At 47.2% G+C, this 16,684-nt stretch overlaps 1 protein-coding gene across 5 annotated transcripts in view; it reads right to left on the minus strand.

Moving 5' to 3' along the window:
* Positions 1–1,539: 1,539 nt before the first annotated feature.
* The window catches only part of LOC139413595 (protein FAM135A-like), a 53,328-nt gene continuing 38,183 nt past the window's right edge, over positions 1,540–16,684 (minus strand). For 4 of the 5 annotated variants that reach the window (XM_071161202.1, XM_071161211.1, XM_071161185.1 and 1 more), the window contains 11 exons: positions 13,915–13,988; positions 13,464–13,618; positions 12,765–12,956; positions 9,546–11,622; positions 8,453–8,613; positions 8,048–8,139; positions 7,358–7,455; positions 6,445–6,596; positions 4,302–4,412; positions 4,028–4,141; positions 1,540–3,579 (listed from right to left, as the gene is read on the minus strand). In XM_071161202.1, the coding sequence (XP_071017303.1) occupies positions 3,374–3,579; positions 4,028–4,141; positions 4,302–4,412; positions 6,445–6,596; positions 7,358–7,455; positions 8,048–8,139; positions 8,453–8,613; positions 9,546–11,622; positions 12,765–12,956; positions 13,464–13,618; positions 13,915–13,988 (3,432 nt within the window). In that variant the 3' untranslated portion in view covers positions 1,540–3,373. The remainder of the gene's footprint in view (positions 3,580–4,027; positions 4,142–4,301; positions 4,413–6,444; positions 6,597–7,357; positions 7,456–8,047; positions 8,140–8,452; positions 8,614–9,545; positions 11,623–12,764; positions 12,957–13,463; positions 13,619–13,914; positions 13,989–16,684) is intronic. The other variant, XM_071161194.1, reaches the window with a different exon arrangement.

Consider the following 16,684-nt stretch of genomic DNA (forward strand, 5'->3'; position numbering starts at 1 on the left):
ATGTTTAAGCAGTTGCTACTTTCCTGACAATCATCTGACACATGTATACTACATAACACCTGTCTGTGAGAAAGAAATCAGCCCCAGTCCTCTTGTCAAGCCTTAATTAGACTGTGTGAGATGTTTAACAACTTTGCAGTCTGCTGGTGGACAGGATGTGTAAAATAGGGTTTGTAAGGCCATGGATGGATAAACTGCCCCCAGGACTGTGATCTCTGGACAATACTGTTGACAGACTCACACCTGGTGTTGTGGTATTTTGTTTCCCTGGCCCTGTTGACCTTTTCTTCAAGTCAAGAAAAGATGGCCATCCATTGTCTACTTCCCGTCATCTTAGGGGGGAGATGAGCCTAATAACACCCCCCCTCCCCAAACCTCACCACCCCGTCACCCCTCATCTACCGCCCTCTGACCCCTACACCCCCACTCCTCTTTCTTGCAGTCAGCTCAACCTAGTTTTGTCCCTTTGAAGGACTGTCTCATTTAGGAACACATTACGTCATCCCACAATGCCCCTCTGCTCTCTGAAAGGGGGCGTCGAGAGAGGAGAGACTGGGGTAAAAGGGGAGGCGTTTGTGTAGTGAGTGTGTGTGTGTGTGTGTGTGGAGAGGGAGGTCAATCGGGACTCCATTGTGTTACCATGGGCGACAACATTCCTAAAATCAGCTGGTTGCAACAGGCTTTTATAATTTACTCCAAACAGGAGCAAGGGAGCGAGGGGTAAACTAGGCTTGTAGACACTGAATAAATGGCATAGCCTACTAATAAATGTCCATTCACACATTCCTAGGATGGTTGACTGTCATTTGTTTTTACACAACCTCAAATAATGAGGAACATTCATCCCAAATCCATCAAACATTAAAACCAGAGACACTTTATTTGATGGCGGAATAAAATGGCCTCATTTGTTTTTAGCCTACTCCATTGTCATTTCATTGTCAGCCATCTTGGCAGTTGGCATGACAGTTCCATAAGGAGTTGGCATGACAGTTCCATAAGGAGTTGGCATGACAGTTCCATAAGGAGTTGGCATGACAGTTCCATAAGGAGTTGGCATGACAGTTCCATAAGGAGTTGGCATGACAGTTCCATAAGGAGTTGGCATCCAGGCTAGTCCTCTTCAAGTCTAGATAACCTTTTCATCCAGGCTCCTCGTCTTCAAGTCTAGATAACCTTTTCATCCAGGCTAGTCATCTTCAAGTCTAGATAACCTTTTCATTCAGGCTCCTCGTCTTCAAGTCTAGATAACCTTTTCTTCCAGGCTAGTCCTCTTCAAGTCTAGATAACCTTTTCATCCAGGCTAGTCCTCTTCAAGTCTAGATAACCTTTTCATCCAGGCTCCTCGTCTTCAAGCCTAGATAACCTTTTCTGGAGATGGAATAGATTGAAAACCATACTATTGCCAATTGTTTTTTTTCTCTGGCAGGGAAAGGTGATTATCTTGCAGTGGAATCCACATACACTACCATCTAGTCAAACATTTGAGTTCTTAACGTTCAACCAAATTGCATAAATGAGCAAAAAAAGACCAACAAATATTTATAATACATTTATTTAATGGTAAAGAGTGCAATGATACAAACCATTTTCACAAAGAAATGAGAAGTTGATTTTATATCTAAAAACAATACTCATGTTAAAAAGCATAAATAATACACCCACCCATCTATGACAGCAAAACATAAATACTCTCCATGAACCAAAATATGTGCTATTCATAAGTACTGACCCTTGGCTACACCCCACCTTTACATCTGGGTCGTATTCATTTGGCACCAGGCGGAAGAAAACAGAATCAAACAGGGTTCTTCCCTACATGAACTTGTCCAATAAGCAAGGCTTTCTTTGCTTTCTGTTAGAAAACGTTTTGCTACGGTGAGCCCTAATGAACACGACCCTTCTGGCTATAACAGTTGAATGAGTTTATTTAAAACCTCTTGTAATAAAATGTTCTCATGCTTTAATCAAGCAAGGCTCGTATAATGTTCCCAACACCAGGTTGGGTTTAGTGTTGTGCACGATGCTGTAATGGCAAAGTAACAGCATACAGTATAAAACCTAGCTCTGGTCCATTGCGCAACGAGTTGTCTCTTCCCCTGTTCAGGAAGGCTCAGCGCCAACAACCTGCACCGAACGCCCTGGTCCAGAGCTATAGAAAACCGCAAAGCCTTATAAGTCCCAGGCTGCATTGTCCGAGTTACAATCAAATTGATTCCGTTAAGTTAGTTCGACTAGACTGGAAGCCTTTACCTTTGTAAAATGAAAAAATAACACAAATTAAAATTCTGATAGTAAAATATGTACTTAGTAAAAATGACCATCCTCAGTAGAAAAATCTGTTGTTTTTTTTATACAGTTGTGGTGCAAATTAATGCAAGAGTATAATAGTTTGAGTTTACGACTAATTTGTTGTTGTTGAAGAAAATGCACCTTTTAAATAAAGGTGACGACAATATGAGAAGATGAGTCAGCTCACCATTTTCAGCAGCTACATTTCCAGATCGGTATTGCAATCGTCTTAATAAATGAATGAATGGTTTGAACAAAACCATGTGAAAATATAACAATTTCATAGATAAATAACACTGAAAAGATTACAATATGAGAAGGAAAACCATCCCCCCACCACAAGTACATTCGTAAAATCAACTTGAAATCATCCTTTGAAAAACGGAAGTAGAACAATAAAAATGAGGAACATTCACTAACAAACCAATGAAAAAAGAGCTAAAAAAACTAAAAATAAACACTGATATTAGAATTTTGATCTTCCATATGGAAGCAGATGCATCTATAAAACCGTACGCCTCAACCAGATACAATATTGAGAATTGGGGTTTGGATGCAGTGAGGTAATATAAGCTACACATGATAGAAATAGCATCACTAGATTGAAGGTCTAGTAATTATATTCTATGTATGCTCCACGTTCTCCTCTCTTCCCCTCTCCCTCCAGCCACAGGTTTTATTTGCTAGCCTGGTCCCAGATCAGTTTGTGCAGTCTTGCCAACTTCTATGGTCATTGGATGGAGATGGGCAGAGATCTCACTTCAGCATCACTGACATGGTCTTAAATGTGTAAACTCCTTCCACAGGAGTTAGTTTGACCTCCACAGGATACAATGCATACATTTTTTTTTGGCAAGTCAATGACTATAGGAGTTGACCAAAACGGTCAAAACAGATATGGGACCAGGTTATTGATTGGGAGGCCCCCATTCTCCCTCCTCCAGTCATTGATTTGATTGGGTGGCCACTCCTACTTCCTACTGAAAAAACGTCCCTCCGCTCCAGCCATTGGTTAGATTGGTAGAGCCCCCCTCCCATCCCCCCTTCCAGCCATTAGTTGGATTCATAGACCCCTCCCCTCCTACTGAAAGAACTTCAGGCCTGCGACCAGGAAGAACTTCTCCAGAAAGATTTCAGAGTCGAGGACGGCGATGTGTGCTGCTCGGCCAATCAGGGAGTTGGCGGTGTTGGGCAGGGCATGGATGACATCGTAACGCACCAGGTTACAGTCTCTGTTCTGGAGCACCGGCAGCAACAGGTTCTCTATCATCTCTACATATACTGAACCTGGGAGAGGGGGAGTGAGAAAAGGGGAGTGAGAGAGGGGGAGTGAGAGAGGGGTAGGGGAAGTGAGAAGGAACAGAAAGGGATTGAAGAGAAAAAAGGGAGTAACAGAGAGAATAAGAACAAGAATAAACTCCATTTAGAAGCGTGTGCATACATTTCACATCTGGGTGGCCCGGGAATCAAACCCACAATCCTAATGTTGCAAGGGCCATGCTCTAACCAACTGAGCCATACATGACAACAATCAATCAAATGTATTCATGAAGCCATTTCAACATCAACAGTTGTCACAAAGTGCTTAACTGTAACCCGGCCTAGCAAAACCCCAACAGCAAGCAGCAGCGAGAGGAACCAGACTATTGGTCCAGTAGCTTGTCTACACTGTGAATAAATGTCCTGTGAGACACACGTTTGGGGCCTGCTCTGATAAATATGTAAATATGCCCACCTGTTTGTTTGTCCTTCAGGGCTGTCTTACACATCTCTATCCTGGCTGAGTGATATGGGACGTAACGATCCTGCAGAGAGCCCACTAACACCACGTTCCTGAAGTGATGAAGACCTGCCACAATACATTGACACAGCACACCTGTTATTCATCTAACAATAGACAACAAGCTTCATTTAAATGCCCAGGAGAACAGATTGATACCAGGCGTTAACAATGTAACAAATTGCACTGTAAAAAACAACAACAGTGATCTTTACTCTTCTCAACTCACCAGATTTCTTGCTAAGCTTGTAGAGGAAGGTCTGTCTGGGATCAGAGTGGTCTCTGCAGGTCAGCTGGAGCAGGGAGCCAGACTTCTTCCACTTCTGCATGAACCACAGGCCTGGGAGGGAGGAAGGAGGGGGAACACAGGGGTTAAAGACTGACTAAATCAACCAGGGAGCGGAAGACAATGACTTGTTTCCTTGACTGAGCGTAGCACAGTGTCGTAGTTAAAGGGAAGTATACATTCAACATTTTCACAGTACACTTTCCTGGAATAGTATACATAAAAATAAAATAAAAATTGTAAGCTAGGAGCTTTTTAAATTGAATGTTGTATCCTGTGTTTTTAAAGATAAACTTCTCCTTAATGCAACTGGTGTGTCAGATTTCAAAAAAGCTTTACAGCGAAAGCACACCATGCAATAATCTTGAGTACAGCGCTCAGCCACCAAAACAAGCCAATACAGATATCCGCCATGTTGTGGAGTCCACAAAAGTCTGAAATAGCGTTATAAATATTCACTTACCTTTGATGATCTTCATCGGAATGCTCTCCCAGGAATCCCAGTTCCACAATAAATGTTTGTTTTGTTCAATAAAGTTCATCTTTATGTCCAAATACCTCCTTTTTGTTTGCGCGTTTAGTTCACCAATCCAAATGCACAAGGCGCGAGAACTAAGTCCAGACGAAAAGTCCAAAAAGTTCCATTACAGTTCGTGGAAACATGTCAAACGATGTATATAATCAATCTTTAGGATGTTTTTATCATAAATCTTCAATAATGTTTCAACCGGACAATTCCTTTGTGTCTTTAGAAAGGAAAGGGAACAGAGCTCGTGCTCACAGCCGCGCGCGATAAACAACTCATAGCTTTCAACTGAGCCACTGGTCTAATTCGCTCCCCTTTCACAATAGAAGCCTGAAACAACGTTCTAAAGACTGTTGACATCTAGTGGAAGCCTTAGGAAGTGCAATATGACCCCATTTACACTGTGTTTTCGATAGGGAATTAATTGAAAAACTACAAACCTCAGATTTTCCACTGCCTGGATGGATTTTTCTCAGGTTTTCGCCTGCCATGAGTTCTGTTATACTCACAGACATCATTCAAACAGTTTTAGAATGTAAATGTTTTCTATCCACATCTACTAATAATATGCATATCTTAGCTTCTGGGCCTGGGTAGCAGGCAGTTTACTCTGGGCACGCTTTTCATCCGAACGTGAAAATACTGCCCCCTAGCCCGAAGAGGTTTGAAAGTATTGTCTAAATGTCTGCTCTGCTTCCTCCTGCATGCATTGTAGCCTGCCTCAGCCTCACCACTGAGCGCCACATCACTGTCTGGCTCAGTAACCTACTCTCTGGAAACCACAGTTATTACAACTTAGTAGCCTATTTTTTTGCTCCTGCTGAGGTAGGATCTGTTTAAATGTTAGCTTCTTACATCATCTTTCTAACTGTCTAAGTACTACTGGCCAGAGCCCTTCAGATTTTCTGCAATAGAGTCTCTGCAGGCAGCTAGCCACCTGATTGACTGACATAGTCACTTATAGATGGGCTATCAGTTGTCACACTCATTCTCATAGAGTCGGTTTTTGCTTGTTTGGTGGATGTCTGTAGACGCTGCAGGAGTCACGGGACGGTTTTAAAACTGCCTTTAGTACGACATCTCGCAAACACACTGCGAGCATGAACTAAATAAATCTAATGAGGTAGGATATTTGTCAGATTATTCAAAATCCCAACTGGTGGCCAGTGGTCCGATTTTGTCCCATGGATGGTATTATTTCGCCCCTCCCAAGTTTTCTGAGCAAAAATAAATACAAATTGTGTGCAGAATTTTCATCGTTGGACATAAAAGATGCTAAAAACACCAGGAAATCAGCTCCAAATTTAGTGAATTTAAGAAATGTGTTCCCAAGTATCCCCACGCATCAAACACACATGATCTAATACAAATATAAGCAAGGTTTGGAATAGCTATGTTTTAGTCAAACATATATATTTGAGCTTCTTGCGGTCAATTTGAATATTATTTATAATTGTTCCGGCCTCCCCAACCATCCGCTCCAGAAAATAAACAAATCGCTCCGCGGCTGAATCTAGGTGATGATCCCTGCTGTAGAGGGTATCGTGTAGAGAGACATACCTGTGTTGACCAGAGCAGAGCTGTTGTACAGGGTACCCAGGTGAGGTCCAGACAGAGAGAGGAAGGTGTGAAGTCTGCTCAGGTAACATTTAAACCTGGGTCTGGTAAGTACTGAACGAACTATCAGGTTCCCCAGGGAGTGGCCTACGAAGCTGAGAAACAGAGAATATAGATACAGGTCAGAGATCACGCAGGAGCTCAAATCAAACAAAGTAACAGTAAACATGTCGTCCCCCACGAATGACGCAGCAACCCTATAGCTTGGGCCAATCAGTGTAATTTTGTAAATTACTGATCTCTATGGCAAGATGCATCATTCATCCAAGTTTCCTCAGAATTGGGCCAGTGGTTTCTGAGATATCATGAGGTACTAACATATTAAAGGACCGAGACAGATCCCCCTCCCCGATTTCATGGTGGGGGACAACTAAATATGGCTGGATGTGGAGAGCACTGTTATACACCATGGGACATCTCAATAGTATTAAGCTGATTCAACTCCTTGTCTTCTTTCCTCCATCTGCACTGATGGAAAAGGGGTGACTGACTGGACAGTGGGAAAGGGGTGACTGACTGGACAGTGGGAAAGGGGTGACTGACTGGACAGTGGGAAAGGGGTGACTGACTGGACAGTGGGAAAGCCAATTCATGGGTGCTAGAGATCCACTATGTTGCTTCTACCCATCCCATTATTACTTATTTCCATCAGCGCAGATGAAGAAGAGGAGAGGGACACACTTCAGACTATAGCACCCATAGTAGGAGGACAATTAAAGAAGAGACCGTGAGGTTGTAGACCTGAAGAACCCATATGTACCTGATCTTAGAGACAGTGAGGTTGTAGACCTGAAGAACCCATATGTACCTGATCTTAGAGACGGTGAGGTTGTAGACCTGAAGAACCCATATGTACCTGATCTTAGAGACGGTGAGGTTGTAGATCTGAATGTACTGAACTATTTCATCCAACAGCCGGTCTGTCATCTGCTCAAAGTCAGCAAACGTGTCATTCTGTGGGGAAAACAACAAAAATTCAGACCTAAAGTTCTACAGACTGACAAGGACAAGGCATTGTTTACTGCACTTGCATAAGAGGATACAGACGAAACTGCACTCCCGTGACAATACTGCACTCCCATGAGATGAAACTAGAAGAAATTCCTATTAACCATCCATTGTTGATTGTCATTCAAGTACGAATGTACTTGAAATACATAACGTCCCATAATAATGTGAAGTAAAGAGGCAGATGAGGTAGTGTCGGTTGGTTTAGGTGTACCATAATGAGGTAGTGTCGGTTGGTTCAGGTGTACCATAATGAGGTAGTGTCGGTTGGTTCAGGTGTACCATAATGAGGTAGTGTCGGTTGGTTCAGGTGTACCATAATGAGGTAGTGTCGGTTGGTTCAGGTGTACTATAATGAGGTAGTGTCGGTTGGTTCAGGTGTACCATAATGAGGTAGTGTCGGTTGGTTCAGGTGTACCATAATGAGGTAGTGTCGGTTGGTTCAGGTGTACTATAATGAGGTAGTGTCGGTTGGTTCAGGTATCCCATAATGAGGTAGTGTCGGTTGGTTCAGGTGTGGTACACTATGGTTAGTTACCTGGTTGCGTTCGGACATGAGGAAGTCTATCCTAGCTCCAGGTAGGCCCAGCTCCAGGTAGGTCTTCACCAGACGCAGGTCAGCACTGTTACCTGGAAGACACAGAATGAAGGAACACCCAAGATATTTCACATTAGACCTGGGTTCAAATACCGTTTGAAATCTTTCAAATACTATGAGCGATGCATTAACCTGTCTGGAACACCACTACTGGGGCTTTCCTATTGGTTCCATTGCCAAGTCAAGCTTGATCAAGCCCAGGTAAAGGATTTGAAATTATTTCAATAGTATTTAAACCCAGATCGGTTTTCAATATATCAGACCACAACATGTCCTGTGCCAAAAGAACTGAAGCAGACAACAAGATGGGTTGATTATCTGACTAAATGGATAAAGTGTAGTTACCATCGAGGCCGTGGACACAGACGATGAGGTGGATGCCCTCGTCACAGTTGTCAACCTCCTCCAGGCTAAAGTAAGGGACACTGGAGGCCAGGTCTCCCACCTCACTGTACAGGAACCCTGGTAGTCTCAGCTGCTTCAACTCCTCTTTGGCCGCAACAAAACTACACCACGAGGATAAGGAAGACATTTTTATTATTTGCCTGGCCAGTAATGTTGATTAATAATATAAGCTATTATGATAATCATAATAATACTACTACTGTACACTGAGCATATACACTGAGTGTACAAAACATTAAGAACACCTGCTCTTTCCATGTCACAGACTGACCAGGTGAATCCAGGTGAAAGCTATGATCCCTTATTGATGTCACTTGTTAAATCCACTTCAATCAGTGTAGACGAAGGGGAAGAAAGAGGTTAAAGAAGGATTTTTAAGCCTTAAGACAATTGAGACATGGATTGTGTATGTGTGTCATTCAGAGGGTGAATGGGCAAGACAAAAGATTGAAGTGCCTCTGAACAGGGTCTGGTAGTAGGTTCCAGGTGCACCGGTTTGTGTGAAGAACTGAAGACAAAAGGGGGGGTGCAATGCAATATTAAGAGGATGTTCCTAATGTTTTGTACACTCAGTGTATATGCCATATAGCAAATGCTTTAATCCAAATGGACTTACAGTCATGCATGCATACATTCTACATATGGGCGGTCCCAACAGGAATCGAACCTACGACCCTTGGCGTTGCAAGCGCCATTATCTACAGACTGAGCCACAAAGAACCACATTAATGTGCAAATGGTGCATCGTCCCTGTCAAATCAACCTAATACAGTAAAGTTAACGGAGCAACATTTCCCTAGCTACGGCTTAAGACATAACCATCAAAGAAGCAGAAATTAAATTATGGAACTGTGGACATGAGGTGACTAGACTGTGGACCGTAGGACATGAGGTGACTAAACTGTGGACCGTAGGACATGAGGTGACTAGACTGTGGACCGTAGGACATGAGGTGACTAGACTGTGGACTGTAGGACATGAGGTGACTAGACTGTGGACCGTAGGACATGAGGTGACTAGACTGTGGACTCACGCTTTCATCTGTGGTGTGGGGGCGCTGTCATACCAGCGCAGGCTGTTGGAGGTGAGGGAGGTGGAGGGGGTAGGGACTAGAAGTCTCCCCTGGGAAGAGCCCACTGAGCTAGGGGCCAGGGGGGAGCGGACAGGGGCACCATAGCCTGGAGGAAGACCCCTGGGCTCCTGAACATGGTCCAGTCCCAACTGTTCAAACAACAGACTCCTTCCTACTGCCCCTCCATCTCCTTCATCCTCCTCCTCCTCGTCAACGACACCGTTCACGAACGCCAAGCCGTCTCCTTCCTCGTAGAAGCCGTTCTCTATCATCTCGTTGTCCTCTTCCTCGTCTTCCTCTACAGGCGGCCCCGGCCCCGCTCCAGACAGTATCCCCAGGGTGATAGCTGACGTCTCTACAGGGCTGATCTCTGAGACGTCTGTGCTGGAGCGCGAGCCAAAGTAGTTTTCTACCAGTCCCTTCTTGACCAGGTCACTGCTGCTGGCGGTGGAGTTAGAGGAGGGGTAGGAGGCTGTCTGGGGCTCACTACGGGGGGCACCTGGACCCCCTACAGCCCCATCAGAGGAACCTGTTAACAACCTGGGATCAGTGTTAAGTGTTGACTCAGAGGTTGAGGAAAAAGTCCTAGGAGGCAGATATTGAGATGCAGAACCCCCACTAGCAGTGGTGTTGAGGCCCAACCCAGCGTCGGGGTGCGTTTGGCTGGGTACAGAGCAGCGTGTTGGGACAGATGGTGGTGGTTCTCCAGAGAACACCAGGCTCTGTTGCTCCTGTACCAGAACACTGGACTTCCTCATTCCCCCTGGGCCTGGTGGCCCCTCGGCCTCCCCTCCTCCTACACTGCTGGAGCCCCTGGACACAGACGTACCCCCCTCCCCCTCGTCATCTGAGGGCAGCGAGTTGATGGAGGTGAGGGAAGACTGGACGCCGCTCACCGCGCTGACTGTGCTCTCCGGGTTGAGGCCCTCTCCAGTCACCATGCTGCCCTTATGGACAGAGGTGGGCTGGACGGGCCGGGGAGCAGGGCTGAGTAGGGGCCGTTCGGCCTGCTGGGGGCCCAACTCAGTCTCAGGGGCCCCAGCCAGCCCTACGGCCCCACCCTGGGTAGCCAGCTGGATAGCGAAGGAACTGGGCTCGCTCTCGATACCAGAGTCAGAGAGGCGGGAGGAGGCACTGGGGACAGCAGCACCTCCGTCTGGTGGCAGCCTGATACAATCACCTTTCACCTGCTGTAGAAGCACCAGGCCTGGCCTCTGACTAACCTCTGTCATTACCTCTCTACCCCGAAGCCTGTCAGACACCTCAGAACTCCAGTCTCTCATAGCAAGGTGTTTAGAGTCGGACATACACAGGTCTGTCTGGGTGATTTCTGGGATATCTCTTTTGGAGGTCCCATCCCCATCCGTCCGACAGGGCAGGAGAACTGTCACTGTGTCTCCTTGGTACGGGTCCTTGTCACTGGGTTGGACCTCGATGTGCCTGAGTCCAGTGGCGGTAGAACCAGGCGTGTAGTGATCGGGCAGCTGCTGGCTGCAGTGGTCAACGGCAGCATTTTTGTTAATTACTTGGTCATTATCTGTGGTGGCTAATCCGGCTACAGCTCCAGGACCAGCCTGGGCCGGCTTGTTCTGTGTGTCCAAGCTCACTAAGGCTGTGAAGTAACCTTTCTGACTAGCCACGCCACTAGCTACTAGGACGTCATCCTCAAGGAGAGAGTCAAAATTAAGAACAGCATTTGCCTGTCCAGCGGTGGTAGCACCAGGCTCAGGAAAATATTTGGAGATCCTAGTCCTTAGGTCAGTGTTGGAGTCTCCCCCAGTTACCCCCAGCAAGGCATCCCTCTCCCCCTGCTCCCTCTCCTCCCTCTGCTGCTTCAGGCCAGCCTCTCCCTGTCCCTGGGCCTCTCTGTCATGGTCAGTTTCTCCATGTGTTAGCTGTGAAGGGTTAGCCGAGTTAGCGGCCTTCCCCAGGTTCTTATAAGCCACCAGAACCACAGAGTCCTTGGATCCCTGTCTGATGAGCTTCTTGGCGTTCTCCCTCTCCGTCTTGGCGTTCTTCTTCAGTTTCACCGACTTGCCTTTAATACAAAGAAAAAGCATGTGTTTTATATTTAAGGAGTTTTATCACAAACCCAACGTGCTTCAGATGAACTGATGAAACATCATGGTAACCACTCTATTCAATTAAGTATTGTCAAGGATTTGTCAGTGCCACATTTACCAAGACATATAGACTGAGACAGTACTCACTGGGGGCAGAACACACAATAACTATCACCTGAACGTCTAGCGTACTGTAGTAACTATCACCTGAACGTCTAGCGTACTGTAGTAACTATCATCTGAACGTCTAGCGTACTGTAGTAACTATCACCTGAACGTCTAACGTACTGTAGTAACTATCACCTGAACGTCTAGCGTACTGTAGTAACTATCACCTGAACGTCTAGCGTACTGTAGTAACTATCACCTGAACGTCTAGCGTACTGTAGTAACTATCATCTGAACGTCTAGCGTACTGTAGTAACTATCCCCTGAACGTCTAGAGTACTGTAGTAACTATCACCTGAACGTCTAGCGTACTGTAGTAACTATCATTTGAACGTCTAGCGTACTGTAGTAACTATCATCTGAACGTTTAGCGTAGTAACTATCTCCTGAACGTCTAGCGTACTGTAGTAACTATCACCTGAACGTCTAGCGTACTGTAGTAACTATCATCTGAACGTCTAGCGTACTGTAGTAACTATCATCTGAACGTCTAGCGTAGTAACTATCATCTGAACGTCTAGCGTAGTAACTATCACCTGAACGTCTAGCGTACTGTAGTAACTATCATTTGAACGTCTAGCGTACTGTAGTAACTATCATCTGAACGTTTAGCGTAGTAACTATCTCCTGAATGTCTAGCGTACTGTAGTAACTATCACCTGAACGTCTAGCGTACTGTAGTAACTATCATCTGAACGTCTAGCGTAGTAACTATCATCTGAACGTCTAGCGTAGTAACTATCATCTGAACGTCTAGCGTAGTAACTATCATCTGAACGTCTAGCGCAGTAACTATCATCTGAACGTCTAGCGTACTGTAGTAACTATCACCTGAACGTCTAGCGTACTGTAGTAACTATCATCTGAACGTCTAGCGTAGTAACTATCATCTGAACGTCTAGCGTAGTAATCATGATAGTAACTATTCCTATGAATAACAACAGCACACCTTTGGATTTGGGCAGGTCTGGGCAGTCATCGGGCCAGGTTGTGTCCATCATGGTTGGGGGCCGAGGCTCCAGGATGGGGCTGGGGAAGGATGCTGCGGCAGCTGCAGTGGAAGAGGATGAGGCCTTAGAGTTACCGGAGGACGTGGAGCCACTCCGGGGGTTATGTATGCCCAGCCACGGCCCGTCCCGATCTGAAGCAGGGAAACCAGAGTACGGAGAAAATCTCAATGACCTTTATCCACCAAGTAGATTTACATATACCCAGAATTACATGAGGTGAAATGGTGTTGCCATAGTAAACTGAATCAACAGACAGAAAATATAGAGACGATACACAACAGACCAAATATATTCATAGAGAAAGACAAAGAAACACTTCCATGTTGCCACTTTCCAGTCTCACTTCAAATGTTCAAGGCACTTAAATGAACAAGTTACTGTGATTGTAGGAATGATATTTTAAAGTGCAAGCGTGAATGTGATTTTCCCTGATTAATCACAAATTCCTGCTTATATGACATAACCCTCTATACATATATCATAACCTAGCCCGAAAACAATATTTACTTTCCTGACTTTTCTAAATTGAAGTGATCACATCCCTGCTTTAAATAGCTGTCTCTCTAACGGTCTGTCATGTTACTCATAGAAATATAGAAACAGAATCTATTTCATTCTATTTCTATTGCGTCGCTGACCTTCCGTGATAGAGTCCAGGTATCTGTCCTCAAAGATGATTGGCAGGGAGCTGACGTCCCCGTCCAGGTCGGCACATGCAACAGGAAGTGGTGGTAGAGACAGGAAGTAGGAGGAACTCTTGATGGCTGTGGTCATCTGCTGGTGGCTGTGAGCACTGACGTGAGGAGGGGAGAGAGAGCAGGAGAAGACGTGAGGAGGGGAGAGAGAGCGAGAAGACGTGAGGAGGGGAGAGAGAGGGAAAAAGAGAGGGAAGACGTGAGGGAAGACGTGAGGGGAGAGAAGACGTGAGGAGGGGAGAGAAGACGTGAGGAGGGGAGAGAAGACGTGAGGAGGGAAAAACAAAACAGTACAAATCTTCATTTTCTGTTATTGTCAATTGGTGGTTAATTAATCATAAAAACAAAGACAGGACACACACATACACACACACACGTTAGTAATTTGTCTTACTGTAGTTCCTGATAGGCCAGTGCCGTTTGTCTCGGGTGTTCCAGACAAAAGAAGGCCTCTGCAAATCTCCGCACCTGAAATATGGAGAGCAAGAGACCAGAATGAGAACACATGAACAGAGTGAGGTGCTCCACGGTCAGCAGGGTTAGTGAGGTGCACCACAGCCAGCAGGGTTAGTGAGGTGCACCATGGTCAGCAGGGTTAGTGAGGTGCACCATGGTCAGCAGGGTTAGTGAGGTGCACCATGGTCAGCAGGGTTAGTGAGGTGCTCCACGGTCAGCAGCGTTAGTGAGGTGCTCCACGGTTAGTGAGGTGCTCCATGGTCAGCAGGGTTAGTGAGGTGCACCACGGTCAGCAGGGTTAGTGAGGTGCTCCATGGTTAGTGAGGTGCTCCATGGTCAGCAGGGTTAGTGAGGTGCACCATGGTCAGCAGGGTTAGTGAGGTGCTCCATGGTCAGCACGGTTAGTGAGGTGCATTACGGTCAGCAGGGTTAGTGAGGTGCTCCATGGTCAGCAGGGTTAGTGAGGTGCACCACGGTCAGCAGGGTTAGTGAGGTGCACCACGGTTAGTGAGGTGCTCCATGGTCAGCAGGGTTAGTGAGGTGCACCACGGTCAGCAGGGTTAGTGAGGTGCACCACGGTCAGCAGGGTTAGTGAGGTGCACCACGGTCAGCAGGGTTAGTGAGGTGCACCATGGTCAGCAGGGTTAGTGAGGTGCACCACGGTCAGCAGGGTTAGTGAGGTGCTCCACGGTCAGCAGGGTTAGTGAGGTGCACCACGGTCAGCAGGGTTAGTGAGGTGCACCATGGTCAGCTGGGTTAGTGAGGTGCACCATGGTCAGCAGGGTTAGTGAGGTGCTCCACGGTCAGCAGGGTTAGTGAGGTGCACCATGGTCAGCAGGGTTAGTGAGGTGCACCATGGTCAGCAGGGTTAGTGAGGTGCTCCATGGTCAGCAGGGTTAGTGAGGTGCTCCATGGTCAGCAGGGTTAGTGAGGTGCACCATGGTCAGCAGGGTTAGTGAGGTGCTCCATGGTCAGCAGGGTTAGTGAGGTGCACCATGGTCAGCAGGGTTAGTGAGGTGACCATGGTCAGCAGGGTTAGTGAGGTGCACCATGGTCAGCAGGGTTAGTGAGGTGCTCCACGGTCAGCAGGGTTAGTGAGGTGCACCACGGTCAGCAGGGTTAGTAAGATGCTCCACGGTCAGCAGGGTTAGTGAGGTGCATTACAGTCAGCAGGGTTAGTGAGGTGCATTACAGTCAGCAGGGTTAGTGAGGTGCATTACAGTCAGCAGGGTTAGTGAGGTGACCCATGGTCAGCAGGGTTAGTGAGGTGCTCCACGGTCAGCAGGGTTAGTGAGGTGCTCCACGGTCAGCAGGGTTAGTGAGGTGCTCCACGGTCAGCAGGGTTAGTGAGGTGCTCCACGGTCAGCAGGGTTAGTGAGGTGCTCCACGGTTAGTGAGGTGCACCACAGTCAGCAGGGTTAGTGAGATGCTCCACAGTCAGCAGGGTTAGTGAGGTGCTCCACGGTCAGCAGGGTTAGTGAGGTGACCCATGGTCAGCAGGGTTAGTGAGGTGCTTCATGATCAGCAGGGTTAGTGAGATGCTCCACAGTCAGCAGGGTTAGTGAGGTGCTCCACGGTCAGCAGGGTTAGTGAGGTGCACCACAGTCAGCAGGGTTAGTGAGATGCTCCACGGTCAGCAGGGTTAGTGAGGTGCTCCACGGTCAGCAGGGTTAGTGAGGTGCTCCACGGTCAGCAGGGTTAGTGAGGTGCTCCACGGTCAGCAGGGTTAGTGAGGTGCTCCACGGTCAGCAGGGTTAGTGAGGTGCACCACAGTCAGCAGGGTTAGTGAGATGCTCCACAGTCAGCAGGGTTAGTGAGGTGCACCACGGTCAGCAGGGTTAGTGAGGTGACCCATGGTCAGCAGGGTTAGTGAGATGCTCCACAGTCAGCAGGGTTAGTGAGGTGCTCCACGGTCAGCAGGGTTAGTGAGGTGACCCATGGTCAGCAGGGTTAGTGAGGTGCGCCATGGTCAGCAGGGTTAGTGAGGTGCTCCACGGTCAGCAGGGTTAGTGAGGTGCTCCACAGTCAGCAGGGTTAGTGAGGTGCTCCATGGTCAGCAGGGTTAGTGAGGTGCACCATGGTTAGCAGGGTTAGTGAGGTGCTCCATGGTCAGCAGGGTTAGTGAGGTGCACCATGGTCAGCAGGGTTAGTGAGGTGCTCCACGGTTAGTGAGGTGCTCCACGGTCAGCAGGGTTAGTGAGGTGCTCCACGGTTAGTGAGGTGCTCCACGGTCAGCAGGGTTAGTGAGGTGCACCATGGTCAGCAGGGTTAGTGAGGTGCATTACAGTCAGCAGGGTTAGTGAGGTGCTCCATGGTCAGCAGGGTTAGTGAGGTGCTCCACGGTTAGTGAGGTGCTCCACGGTCAGCAGGATTAGTGAGGTGCTCCACGGTCAGCAGGGTTAGTGAGGTGCTCCAAGGTCAGCAGGGTTAGTGAGGTGCTCCAAGGTCAGCAGGGTTAGTGAGGTGCTCCACGGTAAGCAGGGTTAGTGAGGTGCTCCACAGTCAGCAGGGTTAGTGAGGTGCATTACGGTCAGCAGGGTTAGTGAGGTGCTCCATGGTCAGCAGGGTTAGTGAGGTGCTCCACGGTCAGCAGGGTTAGTGAGGTGCTCCACAGTCAGCAGGGTTAGTGAGATGCTCCACGGTCAGCAGGGTTAGTGAGGTGCATTACAGTCAGCAGGGTTAGTGAGGTGCATTACAGTCAGCAGGGT

This window comes from Oncorhynchus clarkii, chromosome 1, assembly GCF_045791955.1.
Source record: "Oncorhynchus clarkii lewisi isolate Uvic-CL-2024 chromosome 1, UVic_Ocla_1.0, whole genome shotgun sequence".
Lineage (NCBI taxonomy): Eukaryota > Metazoa > Chordata > Actinopteri > Salmoniformes > Salmonidae > Oncorhynchus > Oncorhynchus clarkii.